Here is a 17672-nt window from a genome sequence, read left to right as displayed (position 1 = left end):
AGTGAGTGGCTTTGACTATGAAAGTAAAATATTGATGCAGTTAGGAAAGGAGGAGGATGAGTGGCTCTTGGTAAAGGTGGGAAAGTATAGTAGTTGCGATGTTTTTTTCTTGATGTGAGTCTTGGTGTCTTGAGTGCAAAAGAATAGAAGAGGGAGAATTTATTTGATATGAATTACTTGAGGACAGTTTGTTGTGTGAGGCAGGTTGACTTTGTAAGGAAAGAATGAGGTGTGGCAGCACAGCAAGTGCAGTCTGGTTGAGAAAGCTGACTAGTGTGTACTGAAATGGCTCAAACATATAGAGAGGATGCGTTAAGAAAGGCTGACAGTAGGTATACATGGCAGAAATGAATAGAGATAGTGGAATGGGGAGACTTATAAGGAGATGGAAGGATGGGGTGAAAGAGGCTTTGGTATTTCATAGGCTGAACATCCAAGGTGGAGAATTATTTGGTTGGGATAAAATTTATTTGATTGATGTGGTGCATGAGGGTAACATGCTGTCACTTGGCTGAACTAGAGCATATGGAGCAATCAGTGGAAAGGATATTAATTGTCTGTGGGGGTTAGCTGGTGATGGTGTGTTTTGGTTTTGTTGCATTGTACATTACGTCTGGAAAATGGATGTCAGTGAATGGGGCTATTGTTCTCAACACCACCTCACTAAGAGAGGAAACAGCATACAAGAAGAAAATAAGATTGTACACATTCTATTTAATTTATTGAAAACATTTAAAAGATTTTTGCTTTGACATTCCAGAAGCTTGATGTCCCTCTAGTTGCATGCTTTGGAGGTGAAGCCGATGGAATTCGAGATGCTCTCTTATTACGGTTAGACTCAGCAACAGAAGATGTACGAGTGAAGGTGGCTTTGTTACGTCTCCTAACAGCTTCTACTACTCGTCAGCAAGGCCTTACAAATGCCTTTCTCACCCCCCCTGAAAAGCTACTTAATCCTCTTACTTCTCTTGCCAGTTTGTCTGTAAGTTAACATTGTTTATGTATGCAAGCAAGGCAGATATTTTCTTGTACTTTCCTCTCTTTCTATCTGCCTATCTTTCTATCTCTCTATTCATCTATCTATCCATTTGTCTGTCTGTCTTATATATCTGTATATATCTTTATCTCTTTGTCTCATTATTATTCCATGCCCATCTCCATAGGGTGAATGAGACATACAACTTTCAAAAGCTGCATACTTATCCTCAACACATGCCTTGTGTGTTGAAGTGAAACGTATTTATACACTTATTAAGTTGATTAGTCAAGTGAGACTTGTCTTAGCTGACACTACGCCATATGCAAAGAGCATTCACTGCATACAACTCCTCGTCATGCCTCAAGCATCTTCAAATCAGATTTTCTTTTCCTTAATCAGCCTCTCCATGTTCAAACTATGTATTTTTTGAAGCAAATGATAAATCACTGTAGGATAGTTTTATGATTCTGGCAAACCATTTACCTTTGGTCTGTTAGTGTCCATGGCAGTAGCCCCAGTTTTGTCAGTTTGTTTTCAGACAAAAAAGTATCCTTGATCTAATAATGTACATTGCATAAACCAGGTGGATAGACTAGATACATCCTTTTCAGATTAAGCATATCATTTATTACTTTTGCACTTTTTTTAGATATGATCTGTATGTGCATAGGCTTGACATTCCACTCTCCCCTTTTGTGTGACTGATCCTGCTTTATCTGTGACATAAAAAGCTGGTGTTCATGAGCGAGGCAATCTGAGTTTTATATAGGGCCATCAAAGGGATAGAGTGGCAGCTAGTTTATTTTAGTTACTTGGTAACTGATTGGTGTTTGGCTTTAATATGAGAAGTTGCCCAAGTTGCCAAAACTAACAACCTACATGTCATCACAGCACAGGTCTGTTAAATGGAAGAAATGTCCTCTATCTAGGTGCTTTAATCAATGCTTAATATTGATTTAAAAGTTTTGATTTCTTTTAATTACTTTTCCACTGGAATCTCTGTAAGATATTTTTTATCATACCTTTTTTATGGACTTCCACAGACAAAAAATGAATCCGGAAGAGAGCTCCTTCTTGCAGTAGTAGAACTCTTGGATGCCTTATGGAGTGAGAAATACACAACAGCTACAGTGTATCTTCAGGATAAAGAAGATTTTTGGAAAGCTTTGATCCACCCACTCACCACTGACAAACCAGGTCTGTAACAGTATATATTTATGATGTCATTCATTATTAGACTTAACCATGTCATGATAAGTTACAGTGAAATCACCCTTCAGGAGGGTTTTATAGGAGATCAGTTATTAATCATGTGTAGTTGACAGGTTAGTCTGAGTCACTTAAAAACTCATCTTTTGCTTTTTCTACCCTTCTCTTTTATGTCTCATGTTCATGCATCTCTCTTCCTCCTTTATTATATATATATTTTTTTTCATATCATAGACGTCAGACACATACACAACTCCTCGTTGAGACTAACAGAGCTTGAATAGGAAAAATAGACTACTAAAGATTGAATAGGAAAAATGAAAGAAAAAGAAAGATATAGTCAAAGAGTGTCTGAGGAAATCGAAAGTTTGATGTTTAAAAAGGGATAGATCATACTTAACAGGAAAGCTGTGTGAGGGTGATGAGTTCAAGAAAGAAACAGTCATTACAGCAGCCTATCATCTCATAGTAATCATGCCAATTACTGTGTGTCCAAGGTATTGGTGGAGGCATCTAGAAGAAAACCAACTTTTAGGAGAATTAGAAGCAGTTTTATTAAAAGAGATAAAGAAAGCCAAAAGAAAAATTGTAGGGAAATATGATTTAAGTTTTATGGATAGATTAGGATTTATTTATTTATTTATTATATCTATTGACTAAGAGGATATGTATGTCAAAGGTGGAGGAAAGAAGGAGAAGCGAGAGACCAAATTGGAGGTGGAAGGATGGAGTGAAAAAGATTTTGAGCGATCAGGGCCTGAACATATGGGGGGGTCAAAGGTATGCAAGGAATTGAGTAAAGTTGGAATGATGTGGTATACCGGGGTCGACGTGCTGTCAATGGATTGAACCAGAGCATGTGAAGCATCTGGGGTAAACCATGGAAAGGTCTGTGGGGCCTGGATGTGGAAAGGGAGCTGTGGTTTCGGTGCATTACACATGACAGCTAGAGACTGAGTGTGAACGAATGTGGCCCTTTTTTGTCTGTCTCTGGTGCTGCCTTGCTGGAGGGAGGAGGGAGGGGGAGGATGCTATTTCGTGTGTGGTGGGGTGGCAATGGAAATGGACGAAGGCAGCAAGTATGGAAATGTACATGTGTATATATGTATATGTATGTATGTGTTGAAATGTACATGTATGTATGTGTGCATGTGTGGGCATTTATGTAAATGCATGTGTATGTAGGTGGGTTGGGCCATTCCTTGTATGTTTCCTTGCGCTACCTCACTAAGGGGGGAGATGGCGGTTAAGTATGAAAAAAAAATATTGTACTTAATTGCTGTCTCCAGCATTAGCGAAGTAGCACAAGGAAACAGACGAGGAATGGCCCAACCTACCCACATGTACATTCATATACATACATGGACATATATATATATATATATATATATATATATATATATATATATATATATATTTTTTTTTTTTTCCGCTGTCTCCCGCGTTTGCGAGGTAGCGCAAGGAAACAGACGAAAGAAATGGCCCAACCCACCCCCATACACATGTATATACATACGTCCACACACGCAAATATACATACCTACACAGCTTTCCATGGTTTACCCCAGACGCTTCACATGCCTTGATTCAATCCACTGACAGCACGTCAACCCCGGTATACCACATCGCTCCAATTCACTCTATTCCTTGCCCTCCTTTCACCCTCCTGCATGTTCAGGCCCCGATCACACAAAATCTTTTTCACTCCATCTTTCCACCTCCAATTTGGTCTCCCTCTTCTCCTCGTTCCCTCCACCTCCGACACATATATCCTCTTGGTCAATCTTTCCTCACTCGTTCTCTCCATGTGACCAAACCATTTCAAAACACCCTCCTCTGCTCTCTCAACCACGCTCTTTTTATTTCCACACATCTCTCTTACCCTTACGTTACTTACTCGATCAAACCACCTCACACCACACATTGTCCTCAAACATCTCATTTCCAGCACATCCATCCTCCTGCACACAACTCTATCCATAGTCCACGCCTCGCAACCATACAACATTGTTGGAACCACTATTCCTTCAAACATACCCATTTTTGCTTTCCGAGATAATGTTCTCGACTTCCACACATTCTTCAAGGCTCCCAGAATTTTCGCCCCCTTCCCTCACCCTATGATCCACTTCCGCTTCCATGTTTCCATATATATATATATATATATATATATATATACACACACACACACATGTACATATTAATTTTTGTTGCCTTCATCCATTCCTGTCGCCACCCTGCCACACATGGGATTGATAGTAATTCATATTATTTTCAATTCAACTCTCTTGTGTAAGTACTTAGAGCCACAGCCATGCCAGATGAGAGAACAGGACTCTATGCAAGGACAAAGCTGGAGTGCTTACACTGAGACTTTTCAGCATTTAAGCAAGATTTTAGCACCTGTAAAATCCATCAGCTTTTGGAAAGATGATTTTGTGATGTTATGTAGGGTTTCCAACTCAGAGCAGAAGTTCTCGTAATGCCCATGTTTTGCAAGGTTGAATTGTGGTGTTTTAGAATTAAGCAGAGGGAAATGAGTGACGTTTAGATATTTATTTTCATCAAACAAGTGCTTAATTTAATTCATTAGTTATTTCAGTATAATACGATATAGTGCTTTAATGTTTAACTTGCCCCTGTGTGTGTGTGTGTGTGGGTCCCATCCTTTTCTTATCTAATTTTATTTTCTCACAAATTTGCAAATCCACAATTTTACCACTAGATTGAGGTCTCTGAGAGATCATTTGCTTAGTTGGGCATTAAAGCAGATTCATTCCTCAAAATAAGTCTGGATGGGAATAGGCCTGAGTTACAATCACCAGCAGTCAGTGAGTGAATATGGATGGGGTGGCTATACAGCACTACCTTTCCTTTGTGTTTTGACACATGCCGAATGGGAATTTGTATAATTGCTAAATCTTTTGAGTGAGTCACTCTTAGGCTCATATTTTTTATTGGTCAGAGGAGTTAAATTCCTATGGATACCTCTCTTTGCAGGGTGTTAAAAATGGTGTTCTAAACCTCTAATGAGCATTTACTCTCTCAGACTTTCATAGGTTTATGAATTTGTTAGGGAATTGATTTTTATCCTGAAGAACTGTCATTTCTGGCCAGTTGTTTTTAGAGACTTGTAAATGTAGGAATTATTCCTTTTATAGGTGAAGTTAGTGATGCAGTTGTGGGTCACACAGTTAGTGTCCTTGCCCGACAACTTTTTTCCTCTGATACCAAACCGACAGCATGTCTCAAGTCAGCCATGGATCAATTGTGTGAACCTGACACAGGCACCATCTGTCTTTGGTCGAAGGTGAGAAAACAGTATTATTTCATTTATAATAATGATTCTCTTTTATAGAATTATTTTGATCCCTAGGACTTAGGGAGAAGGGAGACTAATTTTTCTGTCAGTGTGTGTCTGTGAACATTTGGCATTTTCATTTTTCATTATATGTGTTATGTGGATAATCTTAATGACAGGAATTCATGAGTTTGATATATGAAGCCAAATTAAATATGCATACATGTGTACATATGCATATTAAACTTTAATTCATATTCATATGCTTTGCTTTTCCTGGCGCTACCTCACTGAAGCGGTGGGTAGCGATGCTGTTTCCTGTTGGGTGGGGTAGCGCCAGGAATGGATGAAGGCAAGCAAGTATGATTACGTACATGTGTATATATTTATATGTCTGTGTATGTATATGTATATATGTATATGTTGATACGTATATGTATGTATATGGGTTATAGTGATGGGTGATTTGAATGCGGCAGTTGAGGGTATAATTAGTGTACAAGGGGTGTTCAGTGTTATAAATGGAAATGGTGAAGAGCTTGTAGATTTGTGTGCTGAAAAAGGACTGGTGATTGGGGATACCTGGTTTAAAAAGAGAGATATACATAAGTATACGTATGTAAGTAGGAGAGATGGTCAGAGAACATTATTGGATTATGTGATAATTGATAGGCACGTGAAAGAGAGACTTTTGGATGTTAATTTGCTGAGAGGGGCAACTAGAGGGATGTCTGATCATTATCTTGTGGAGGCAAAGGTGAAGATATGTAGAGGTTTTCAGAAAAGAAGAGAGAATGTTGGGGTAAAGAGAGTGGTGAGAGTAAGTGAGCTTGGCAAGGAGACTTGTGTGAGGAAGTACCAGGATAGATTGAGTGGAGAATGGAAAAAGGTGAGAGCAAATGACGTAAGGGGAGTGGGGGAGGAATGGAATGTATTTAGGGGAGCAGTGATGGCTTGCGCAAAAGATGCCTATGGCATGAGAAAGGTGGGAGGCGGGCAGATTAGAAAGGGTAGTGAGTGGTGGGATGAAGAAGTAAGATTGTTAGTGAAAGAGAAGAGAGAGGCATTTGGATGATTTTTGCAGGGAGGTAGTGCAAATGACTGGAAGATGTATAAAAGAGAGGCAAGAGGTCAAAAAGAGGGCAAATGAGAGTTGGGGTGAGATAGTATCATTAAATTCTAGGAAGCATAAAAAGATGTTTTGGAAGGAGGAAAATAAAGTGCATAAGACAAGAACAAATGGGAACATCGATGAAGGGGGCAAATGGGGAGATAATAGGAAATAGTGGTGAATTGAGAGGGAGATGGAGTGAGTATTTTGAAGGTTTGTTGAATGTGTTTGATGATAGAGTGGCAGATATAGGGTGTTTTGGTCGAGGTGGTGTGTGAAGTGAGAGGGTCAGGGAGAATGATTTGGTAAACAGAGAAGAGGTAGTGAAAGCTTTGCGGAGGATGAAAGCCGGCAAGGTGGTAGGTTTGGATTTTATTGCTGTGGAATTCACAAAAAAAGGAGGTAACTGTGTTGTTGACTGGTTGGTGAGGATATTCAGGGTACGTATGGTTCATGCTGAAGTGCCTGAGGATTGACGGAATGCATGCATAGTGCCATTGTACAAAGGCAAATGGGATAAAGGCAAGTGTTCAAATTACAGAGGTATAAGTTTATTGAGTATTCCTGGGAAATTATATGGGAGGCTATTGATTGAGAAGGTGAAGGCATATACAGAGCATCAGATTGGGGAAGAACCCCTCTCTCCGAAACTCTTGCATTCACCTCCCTAACAACCCCATCCATAAACAAATTAAACAGCCATGGAGACATCGCGCACCCCTGCCGCAAATCGACATTCTCTGAAATCCAATCACTTTCCTCTCTTCCTACTTGTACAAATGCCTTACAACTTCAATAAAAACTTTTCACTGCTTCTAACTACTTGCCTCCCACACCATATATTTGTAATACCTTCCACAGAGCATCTCTATCAACTGTATCATATGCCTTCTCCAGATCCATAAATGCTACATACAAATCCATTTGTTTTTCTAAGTATTTCTTGCATACATTCTTCAAAGTAAACACATGATCCACACATCCTCTACCACTTCTGAAACCACACTGCTCTTCCCCAATCTGATGCTCTGTACATGCCTTCACCCTCTCAATCAATACCTTCCCATATAATTTCCCAGGAATACTCAACAAACATATACGTCTGTAACTTGAACACTCACCTTTATCCCCTTTGCCTTTGTACAATGGCACTATGCATGCTTTCTGCCAATCCTCAGGCACTTCACCATGAGCCATACACACATTAGATATCCTTACCAACCAGTAAACAACACAGTCACCCCCTTTTTGATAGATTCCACTGCAATACCATCCAGACCCGCTGGCTTGCTGGCTTTCATCTTCCGCAAAGCTTTCACTGCCTCTTCTCTGTTTACGAAAGCATTCTCACTAGCCCTTTCACTTCACACACCACCTCGACCAAAACACCCTATATCTGCCAGTCTATTATCTAACACATTCAACAAACCTTCAAAATACTCACTCCATCTCCTTCTCACATCACCACTACTTGTTATTACCTCCACATTAGCCCCCTTCACCAATGTCCTCATTTGTTCTCTTGTCTTATGCACTTTATTTACCTCCTTCCAAAACATCTTTTTATTCTCCCTAAAATTTAATGATACTCTCTCACCCAACTCTCATTCACCTGCTTTTTCCCCTCTTGCACCTTTCTCTTGACCTCCTGCCCCTTTCTTTTATACGTCTCCCAGTCTTGTGCACTATTTCCCTGCAAAAATCGTCCAAATGCCTCTCTTCTCTTTCCCTAAAAATCTTACTTCTTCATCCCACCACTCACTACCTTTTCTAACCTGCCCACCTCCCATGCTCCTCATGCCACAAGCATCTTTTGCGCAAGCCATCACCGCTTCCCTAAAAACATCCCATTCCTCCCCCATTCCTCTTACGTCCTTTGCTCTCACCTTTTTCCATTCTGCTGCCTTCATCCATTCCCGCCACCACCCTGCCACACATGAAATGGCACCCCCCCTCCCCCCCGTGTGCACACAAGGTAGCGTTAGGAAAAGACAGCAAAGGCCACATTCGTTCACACTGTCTTTAGCTGTCATGTGTAATGCACCAAAACCACACCTCCCTTTCCACATACAGGCCCCACAAAACATTCCATTGTTTACCCTAGACGCTTCACATGCCCTGGTTCAATCCATTGACAGCAAATCGACCCCGGTATACCACATTGTTCCAGTTCACTCTATTCCTTGCACGCCTTTCACCCTCCCATATGTTCAGGCCCCAATCACTCAAAATCTTTTTCACTCCATCCTTCCACCTCCAATTTGGTCTCCCACTTCTTGTTCCCTCCACCTGACACATTTATTCTCTTTGTCAACCTTTCCTCACTCATTCTCTCCATGTGACCAAACCATTTCAACACACCCTCTTCTGCTCTCAGCCACACTTTTTATTACCATACATCTCTCTTACCCTTTCATTACTTACTCGATCAAACCATCTCACACCATATATTGCCCTCAAACATCTCATTTCCAACACATCTACCCTCTTCTGCACAACCCTATCTATAGCCCATACCTCACAACCATATAATATTGTTGGAACCACTATTCCTTCAAACATGTCCCAATTTTGCTCTCCAAGATAACGTTCTTGCCTTCCACACATTCTTCGATGCTCCCAGAACTTTCACCCCCTCTCCCACCCTGTGACTCTCTTCCGCTTTCATGGTTCCATCTGCTGCCAAATGGCCAAACTCACCCACATACGCATGTATACACATACACGTCCACACACGCACATATACATACTTATACATCTCAATGTAGACATATATATACACACACAGACATATACGTGTATACACATGTACATAATTCATACTGTCTGCCCTTATTCATTCCCGTTGCCACCCCACCACACATAAAATGACAACCCTGTCCCCCCACATGTGTGCAAGGTAGCAGTAGGAAAAGACAACAAAGGCCACATTCATTCACACTCAGTCTCTAGCTGTCATGTATAATGCATCGAAACCACAGCCTTCTTTCCACATCCAGGCCCCACAAAACTTTCCACGGTTTACCCCAGATGCTTCACATGCCCTGGTTCAATCCATTGACAGCACGTCGACCCCGGTATACCACATTGTTCCAATAATTCACTCTATTCCTTGCATGCCTTTCACCCTCCTGCATGTTCAGGCCCTGATCACTCAAAATCTTTTTCACTCCATCTTTCCAACTCCAATTTGGTCTCCCACTTCTTGTTCCCTCCACCTCTGACACATATATCCTCTTTGTCGATCTTTCCTCACTCATTCTCTCCAAGTGACCAAACCATTTCAAAACACCCTCTTCTGCTCTCTCAACCACACTCTTTTTATTACCACACATCTCTCTTACCCTATTATTACTTACTTGATCAAACCACCTCACACCACATATTGTCCTCAAACATCTCATTTCCATTACATCCACCCTCCTCTGCACAACTCTATCTATAGCCCATGCCTCGCAACCGTATAACATTGTTGGAACCACTATACATTCCTTCAAACATACCCATTTTTGCCTTCCAAGATAACGTTCTTGACTTCTACACATTTTTCAACGCTCCCAGAACTTTTGCCCCCTCCCCTACCCTGTGATTCACTTCTGCTTCCATGGTTCCATCCGCTGCCAAATCCACTCCCAGATATCTAAAATGTTGAGTGTATATCATAATACCTGATAGCTGGTTTACATTATTTTCATTACTTTTACTATATTTTTAAGAGGGAATAGATTCATCATATGTTCTTGATGTATTGTAGCTTTTCTCTAGTTAACAAAGCCTTTTTCTCATCAGCATATAGTTAAAAGCCTTGAGAATGGATCAAATTGTAGCAAAGATGTCAGCAGGTTGTTGCTACCTGCCTGGCGAGACTTCCTAGTGGTGCTAGTAGCTCGAGCTAAGTCTTGGCTAACCAATGACCAGAAGGTGAGTACATTTATGTAAGTGTATTGTGGAAGGTCACATGTGAGTTACTTAACTTTAAAGATAATTTCCTGAAGTTTTGATGCTTGTGAATATTGACTAATAGTTGTTATATTCACCATACAGCAATAAGATCAAGGCCACATAAAATATAAGATAGTATTTGAAAGATCTGTGGTAATATGTATGAAGGTGCAAGAAAAAGTTGACTGAAAGATACAGACAGAATGCTTTTGGACTATAGATATTCTAGATGATATTAAGTGAATAGTTTTGATTTTATTCAGTGAAGGTGTTTTGTATGCTAAGGTGGAGGCTTCATTGGAAATGCTTGTCTCTTCAGTCAGGTCAGAGTAGTGCGCAGAGAAAAATTATGATCATTTCAATTTATTTGCCTACCTTCGTTCATTTCAATTTATTGAACATAAATTGAGGATATGTACAAGTGAATTAGAGTCTATGCATTTGATCACCCCTTGTGAATTGAAATGGAGTTTAAGACAATAGGATTAAGAGAATTCATTGATTAGGAGGAAAAAACATATTATTGGGAAAGCTTGTTAAATGGGAGGATATAGAAAAGAAGTTTATTACTTAGATAAGAATATGAATCAGAAGAGTGGTAAATAAGATAGATATGGTAGCTAGTTGACACATGTTTTACCTTGATTGTAGTGGATTACGATGGGATTTTTTCCTCCATAGGTAAGCTTGGCAAGTGACATCCTTCAAGCCTTGCTGCATCAACTTGAAGTAGAAACTGTTGATGAATCATTGACAGTTCTCATGGCTGAACTTTTCTTATCTCAAGTTAAACATTGTGGAAAGTAAGCAGAGTTCATATTCTTTTGTTGACCCAACATGTTCATTGCATGCATAATGCTTAGTCTTTTCAGAGTAAGATGGTTCATACAAAATCATAGTCACATTTCACATAAAAGACAGAACCCTTTAAAGTGTCAAAGACCCAGTTGCATTACCAGGAGCAGAAGAATTTTCTGAGTTATGAGGGAAGTAAGAAAGTGTGAAAGATTTAGGGTTTTCTTAGCATATAAACATATGGGGAAAGGTGGAGAGACAAATAAAGGAAAGGACTGATGGTGGGAGAAAAATAATTGGTGAACTGGCATGATAACCACGATGTCTGAAGTGAGGCCCGATGATGTGGTCACAAGCATCCAATAACAGAGTAAGAGATCTTAACTATAAAATTGTGAGTACATAGGAGATGCTTTGGGTGGGCAACAGAATCAGTAAAGCTAATCTCATTGATCATTATAATGTTAATTCATTTTTGCCAGACAACTTTAAAAGTGTAAAACCAAACACAGAACATTTTGTGATACTAAATTAGGTTGCTAAAATACAATGATTATATAGAGAGTTAAACATATGTAGGAAGGTGATTTTGGCATCTATGATTGTATGAATCCTTTCTAGGGAGAGAAATTATACCATCTAATCCTCGAGTAATATGCAAATATTTTATTTTATGTATTAAAAGTTGCAGAATTGTATTTTTGGTTGTGTGACAAATAATGTACTGTTGTCATGGGCTATTTTCATTACTTAAAGGGCTCAGATGTAATTTAGACTGTATTTTTACAGTGGGTTTGTTGTTTATTTAAGTTCTCTCCCTTTCAGTCAAGGATATTATTGTGTTTCACATTAGAAAAAAGTATGCAACAAAAGATTTATTGTATGACTTTCTTTACAGGCAGCTAGCTGAGAAGGTAGATTTTTTTAACAGAATAGGCCAGCTGCTGGTTTGGGTACAAGGGGCTGTTATGTCCACGCCAACTCACTGCCAAATTCTTATATTAGGTGCTGCACTAAGAATGGTCACATTCACCGAAGTCTCTGAACAATCACAAGGTAAGGTTCTTCAAGTGTAAGTAAATTTTGGAAGTCTACATTTTTTTCACATTCTAATGTTGTCTAAGGTTAGAATAGGTGTTTACTCTTGGTGTTGGAGTTACATACAAAATGTCAAGATCATTTTAATATCTAAGTGTCTCATGACTGCTATATCCTTGCTAGTCACAACACTCTGTGAACAAGTACATTTTTATGAAGTTATTCATACTTTAATTATGCTTTTTTTTCAGTCTAAAGCCTTTTTATGTTGGGTTTAACCTACAACATTCAAGCTGTTGATTGTTATTTTGTAAGAATTTTTCATGCTGTCTTAACTGTTAACAAGGCTCATACTATTAAAATCCACCTCTTCAAGGAGAGTGCTATCAGATATTACAATGGGGAATGACTGCTATGGTGGAAAAAATTCTGATGCTTTACATATATTCCCAAAAGTTCAGACATAGTGATCAAGTTCTTTTCATGATTAGTTTCTTGATCCAGCTTCAGCAAAAGTAAATGCTTAGAGATAATTATTATGGTAATTATTATTCATCTTTCCTGTCTGCATCCTAGTTTTTGAGTGATTCAGCATACTGCTGCAATTTCATATTTTTTGCTTCCAAAAGTTTCATAATGCAATTTACTTTTGTAATTAATTATATTTATTTATTATACTTTGTCGCTGTCTCCCGCGTTTGCGAGGTAGCGCAAGGAAACAGACGAAAGAAATAGCCCAACCCCCCCCATACACATGTATATACATACGTCCACCCACGCAAATATACATACCTACACAGCTTTCCATGGTTTACTCCAGATGCTTCACATGCCTTGATTCAATCCACTGACAGCACGTCAACCCCGGTATACCACATCGCTCCAATTCACTCTATTCCTTGCCCTCCTTTCACCCTCCTGCATGTTCAGGCCCCGATCACACAAAATCTTTTTCACTCCATCTTTCCACCTCCAATTTGGTCTCCCTCTTCTCCTCGTTCCCTCCACCTCCGACACATATATCCTCTTGGTCAATCTTTCCTCACTCATTCTCTCCATGTGCCCAAACCACTTCAAAACACCCTCTTCTGCTCTCTCAACCACGCTCTTTTTATTTCCACACATCTCTCTTACCCTTACGTTACTCACTCGATCAAACCACCTCACACCACACATTGTCCTCAAACATCTCATTTCCAGCACATCCATCCTCCTGCGCACAACTCTATCCATAGCCCACGCCTCGCAACCATACAACATTGTTGGAACCACTATTCCTTCAAACATACCCATTTTTGCTTTCCGAGATAATGTTCTCGACTTCCACACATTCTTCAAGGCCCCCAGAATTTTCGCCCCCTCCCCCACCCTATGATCCACTTCCGCTTCCATGGTTCCATCCGCTGCCAGATCCACTCCCAGATATCTAAAACACTTCACTTCCTCCAGTTTTTCTCCATTCAAACTCACCTCCCAATTGACTTGACCCTCAACCCTACTGTACCTAATAACCTTGCTCTTATTCACATTTACTCTTAACTTTCTTCTTCCACACACTTTACCAAACTCAGTCACCAGCTTCTGCAGTTTCTCACATGAATCAGCCACCAGCGCTGTATCATCAGCGAACAACAACTGACTCACTTCCCAAGCTCTCTCATCCCCAACAGACTTCATACTTGCCCCTCTTTCCAAAACTCTTGCATTTACCTCCCTAACAACCCCATCCATAAACAAATTAAACAACCATGGAGACATCACACACCCCTGCTGCAAACCTACATTCACTGAGAACCAATCACTTTCCTCTCTTCCTACACGTACACATGCCTTACATCCTCGATAAAAACTTTTCACTGCTTCTAACAACTTTCCTCCCACACCATATATTCTTAATACCTTCCACAGAGCATCTCTATCAACTCTATCATATGCCTTCTCCAGATCCATAAATGCTACATACAAATCCATTTGCTTTTCTAAGTATTTCTCACATACATTCTTCAAAGCAAACACCTTGATCCACACATCCTCTACCACTTCTGAAACCACACTGCTCTTCCCCAATCTGATGCTCTGTACATGCCTTCACCCTCTCAATCAATACCCTCCCATATAATTTACCAGGAATACTCAACAAACTTATACCTCTGTAATTTGAGCACTCACTCTTATCCCCTTTGCCTTTGTACAATGGCACTATGCACGCATTCCGCCAATCCTCAGGCACCTCACCATGAGTCATACATACATTAAATAACTTTACCAACCAGTCAACAATACAGTCACCCCCTTTTTTTAATAAATTCCACTGCAATACCATCCAAACCTGCTGCCTTGCCGGCTTTCATCTTCCGCAAAGCTTTCACTACCTCTTCTCTGTTTTGTAATTAATATGGTCACCTTTTTCAATGTAGGAGGAGCTATGAAAAACTTACTTTTGTCTTTGATGTTAACAAAAAAGGCAGTCTTGAATCAGACTTTCTTCATTTTTGTAGTACTAGATTAATCTTTTTCAGTTATGGCATTATGTACAGTTTATTCCCCTGGATACATGCTCTTTCATGCCATTATATCTTGATCTCTTAATTTTGTAGATAGGGAAAGAAACATTTCATATCCTGTGTGTTTTTCATGTAAATTTTTGTTGCAGTAGACCTGTACATATATTTCATGTGGGCTTCATTAATGTACTTTGATAATGAAAGCATGCTAAGAAAGTTTTGGACATAGAATTCAGCCTTTTTTTTTTTCTATTGAAAATTAACAGATCAGGTATTGCCACTGCTTAGCCCTGTAGCTGGATTGGTGCAACAGCATGGTAGACTGGCCGGGTCAGAGGCACATAGTTACACTTCGGCTGCCACCTTGGGCCTTGCTACTGCTCTACTACATCAGTGTCTCTTGCGCTGCCAGGTTGACTCTGCCCAACTGCACCTTGCACACTCCTCTGTTGTGCCAGCACTTCTGCATGCCACTGAGACCTATATGAAGGTATAGTCACCTTGCCTCATAGTACTTCTTGATGTTGTAGGATGCATATATGATATGCACATATAGATCGACTGATATAAAAAGCACTTTTGTTTCAAGTTTTAACTTTCTTCATCCTACTATTGTGGGCCAAGTGTTAATAATTATTGTTAGGTGGAGACTATGACAAAAAGTATGGTTGGAGATGATTGATTAAAGGAAATAGAAATTGAAGGTCTTACATAGAGTGGATGAATGCAGTAAACAGGAAACAACATTAAGGTGGCTGAATCATGGCATGTGATCTTGTCTGGGGAAAACCACAGAAAGGTCTGTGGAGCTTGGCTTTTTGGTTTTGGCACTTTATACATGACGGCTAGAGCTAGAGAGTGGATGTGAACAAATAATGCCATTCTTCATATGTTCTTGGGAAAAGAGGGAAGGGAGGACCAAAAAGGGATGGAATGAATTGCATCCATGTGGTCTCTGGGGATGACATGCTATTAGTAGATTGGACTAGGGCATATGAAACAGTCAGTGTAAATCATGGAATAGTTTGTGGGGCTTGGGTATGGATTGTGGACTTTGGTTTCAGTACATTATACATGAAAGCTAAAGACTGGATGTGTGCAAATGAGGCTGTTATTTATTTGTCCCTGACGCTACCTTGCAAAGATAGGAGAAGCAGTTGGATTTAAAAAAAAAGATAGGAGTTCTTTCTGCTTCAGTGTTTACTTTATCAGGTCTTCATGGCCATACTTTACTTTACTTCTGTAGTTGTTGAGGTGTTTGTATAGTTTTGACTTATGTCCATTCATCATCATTTAATCTTTGTAGTGTGGTGAGGAAGAAGTAGTAGGAGAATTGCTTCATATACTGGCCACGCTGTCCCGCATTTCACAGTTATCTGAGGAGCTCTCTACAGAGGCACTGTCATCAACCCTTACACTCATTGTACCGTCATCAAAAGTAAGCACAGTGACAGTTTGAAATTATAACTATGAAAATTCATCTCTGAAATATGCTTTATAGTTTGTTTTATAATTAAATAATACAAGCAAATATTTTACCTCATTGTATTTTACATACCTAATGACACTACATTCTTTTAGACTGCTACAGCTGCACATTATTGATGTTATTTAAATGGAGAGGAATTCATATTGCAACAGTTTTTTATATCCTCTATTCTTTCATCATAATGACAGCTTTTAATTCCTGTAACAATGTCAATAATATTACATTTTGGAATAGGTCTCCTCATTAATATGTTATTTCTATGACCTTTACCAGACGATTCTTCTTAGTGAAGTTGTGTGGGTAATGGTGTGGGGTGTGATGCGTGAGGGAGTTGGAGGGGTGGAGGGTGGTGTGAATGTAGCAGCAGTTCACCTGTCAGCACTCATTGGCTCCCTGGCAGCTCCTCATCGGCAACCAGGTCTTGCTTTAGCAACTGCTGCACTTGTGACAGCCCTCGCTCCATATGCCTCACAGTGGATTGTCATGCACCCAACGTCACACTCTCAGTTGACTGCTGCTGCTACCCGCTGTATTCATCTAACAACACACTTACTCTGTACACCAAGGGTTTGTATTTATGTACTTGACAAATGAGTGGAGATATTTATTACAAACAGAATGTGGGTTAACCAAGCTTTGATTGCCACAAACTTCTTTAAACAAAGGCCAGGCCAGTGGACCGGGCTGTTCATGCTTATATCCTTATGTTTATTTTGGAAGGTGTACCTTCATTTCATATAGCTCTAATTTGATATGTAGTCCACATGATGAGGGCTGAAAAATTATAGATATAGTGTTAGCAACATAAGTTTCATGCTTTTTGTAAGGTAAGAAATGGGTATTCTCTGACCTCATGAGAGCAGTGCTAAAACGGTACTGGGCATGTGATATGAGAAATTTAAGTATTGAAAGGGGTTTAATATAATTAGACAAAATATCTGTGCAAAATATCTGGGGATAGGGGATTAAGAATACTTCCCACGTATTCCCTGCGTGTCGTAGAAGGCGACTAAAAGGGGAGGGATCGGGGGGCTGGAAATCCTCCCCTCTTGTTTTTTTTTTAATTTTCCAAAAGAAGGAACAGAGTGGGGCCAGGTGAGGATATTCCACAAAGGCCCAGTCCTCTGTTCTTAATGCTACCTTGCTAACGCGGGAAATGGCGAATAGTTTAAAAGAAAAGAAATATCTGTGCAAATAAATAATTTAATGGAGCTTCGAGACTGAAGGGTTTTTTAATGGACTTGAAATCTTTGTAAGATTTTGGGGACAAAATGGCCTGCTAGACTATGCCTCAAGATTTCCTT

General features: G+C 39.7%; 1 protein-coding gene across 1 annotated transcript in view; it reads left to right on the top strand.

Moving 5' to 3' along the window:
• Nup188 (nuclear pore complex protein Nup188) overlaps window positions 1-17672 on the top strand; it is a 90657-nt gene that overhangs the window by 39727 nt on the left and 33258 nt on the right. The window contains exons 16-24 of the mRNA XM_071656622.1: window positions 761-982; window positions 2023-2176; window positions 5350-5498; window positions 10390-10521; window positions 11224-11345; window positions 12236-12393; window positions 15146-15369; window positions 16186-16317; window positions 16642-16935. Of these exons, the coding sequence (XP_071512723.1) occupies window positions 761-982; window positions 2023-2176; window positions 5350-5498; window positions 10390-10521; window positions 11224-11345; window positions 12236-12393; window positions 15146-15369; window positions 16186-16317; window positions 16642-16935 (1587 nt within the window). The remainder of the gene's footprint in view (window positions 1-760; window positions 983-2022; window positions 2177-5349; window positions 5499-10389; window positions 10522-11223; window positions 11346-12235; window positions 12394-15145; window positions 15370-16185; window positions 16318-16641; window positions 16936-17672) is intronic.

The sequence above is a fragment of the Panulirus ornatus genome, chromosome 63 (assembly GCF_036320965.1).
Source record: "Panulirus ornatus isolate Po-2019 chromosome 63, ASM3632096v1, whole genome shotgun sequence".
Lineage (NCBI taxonomy): Eukaryota > Metazoa > Arthropoda > Malacostraca > Decapoda > Palinuridae > Panulirus > Panulirus ornatus.
Note: the sequence above shows the minus strand (reverse complement) of the source record. Positions and strands in the feature narration are given on the sequence as shown.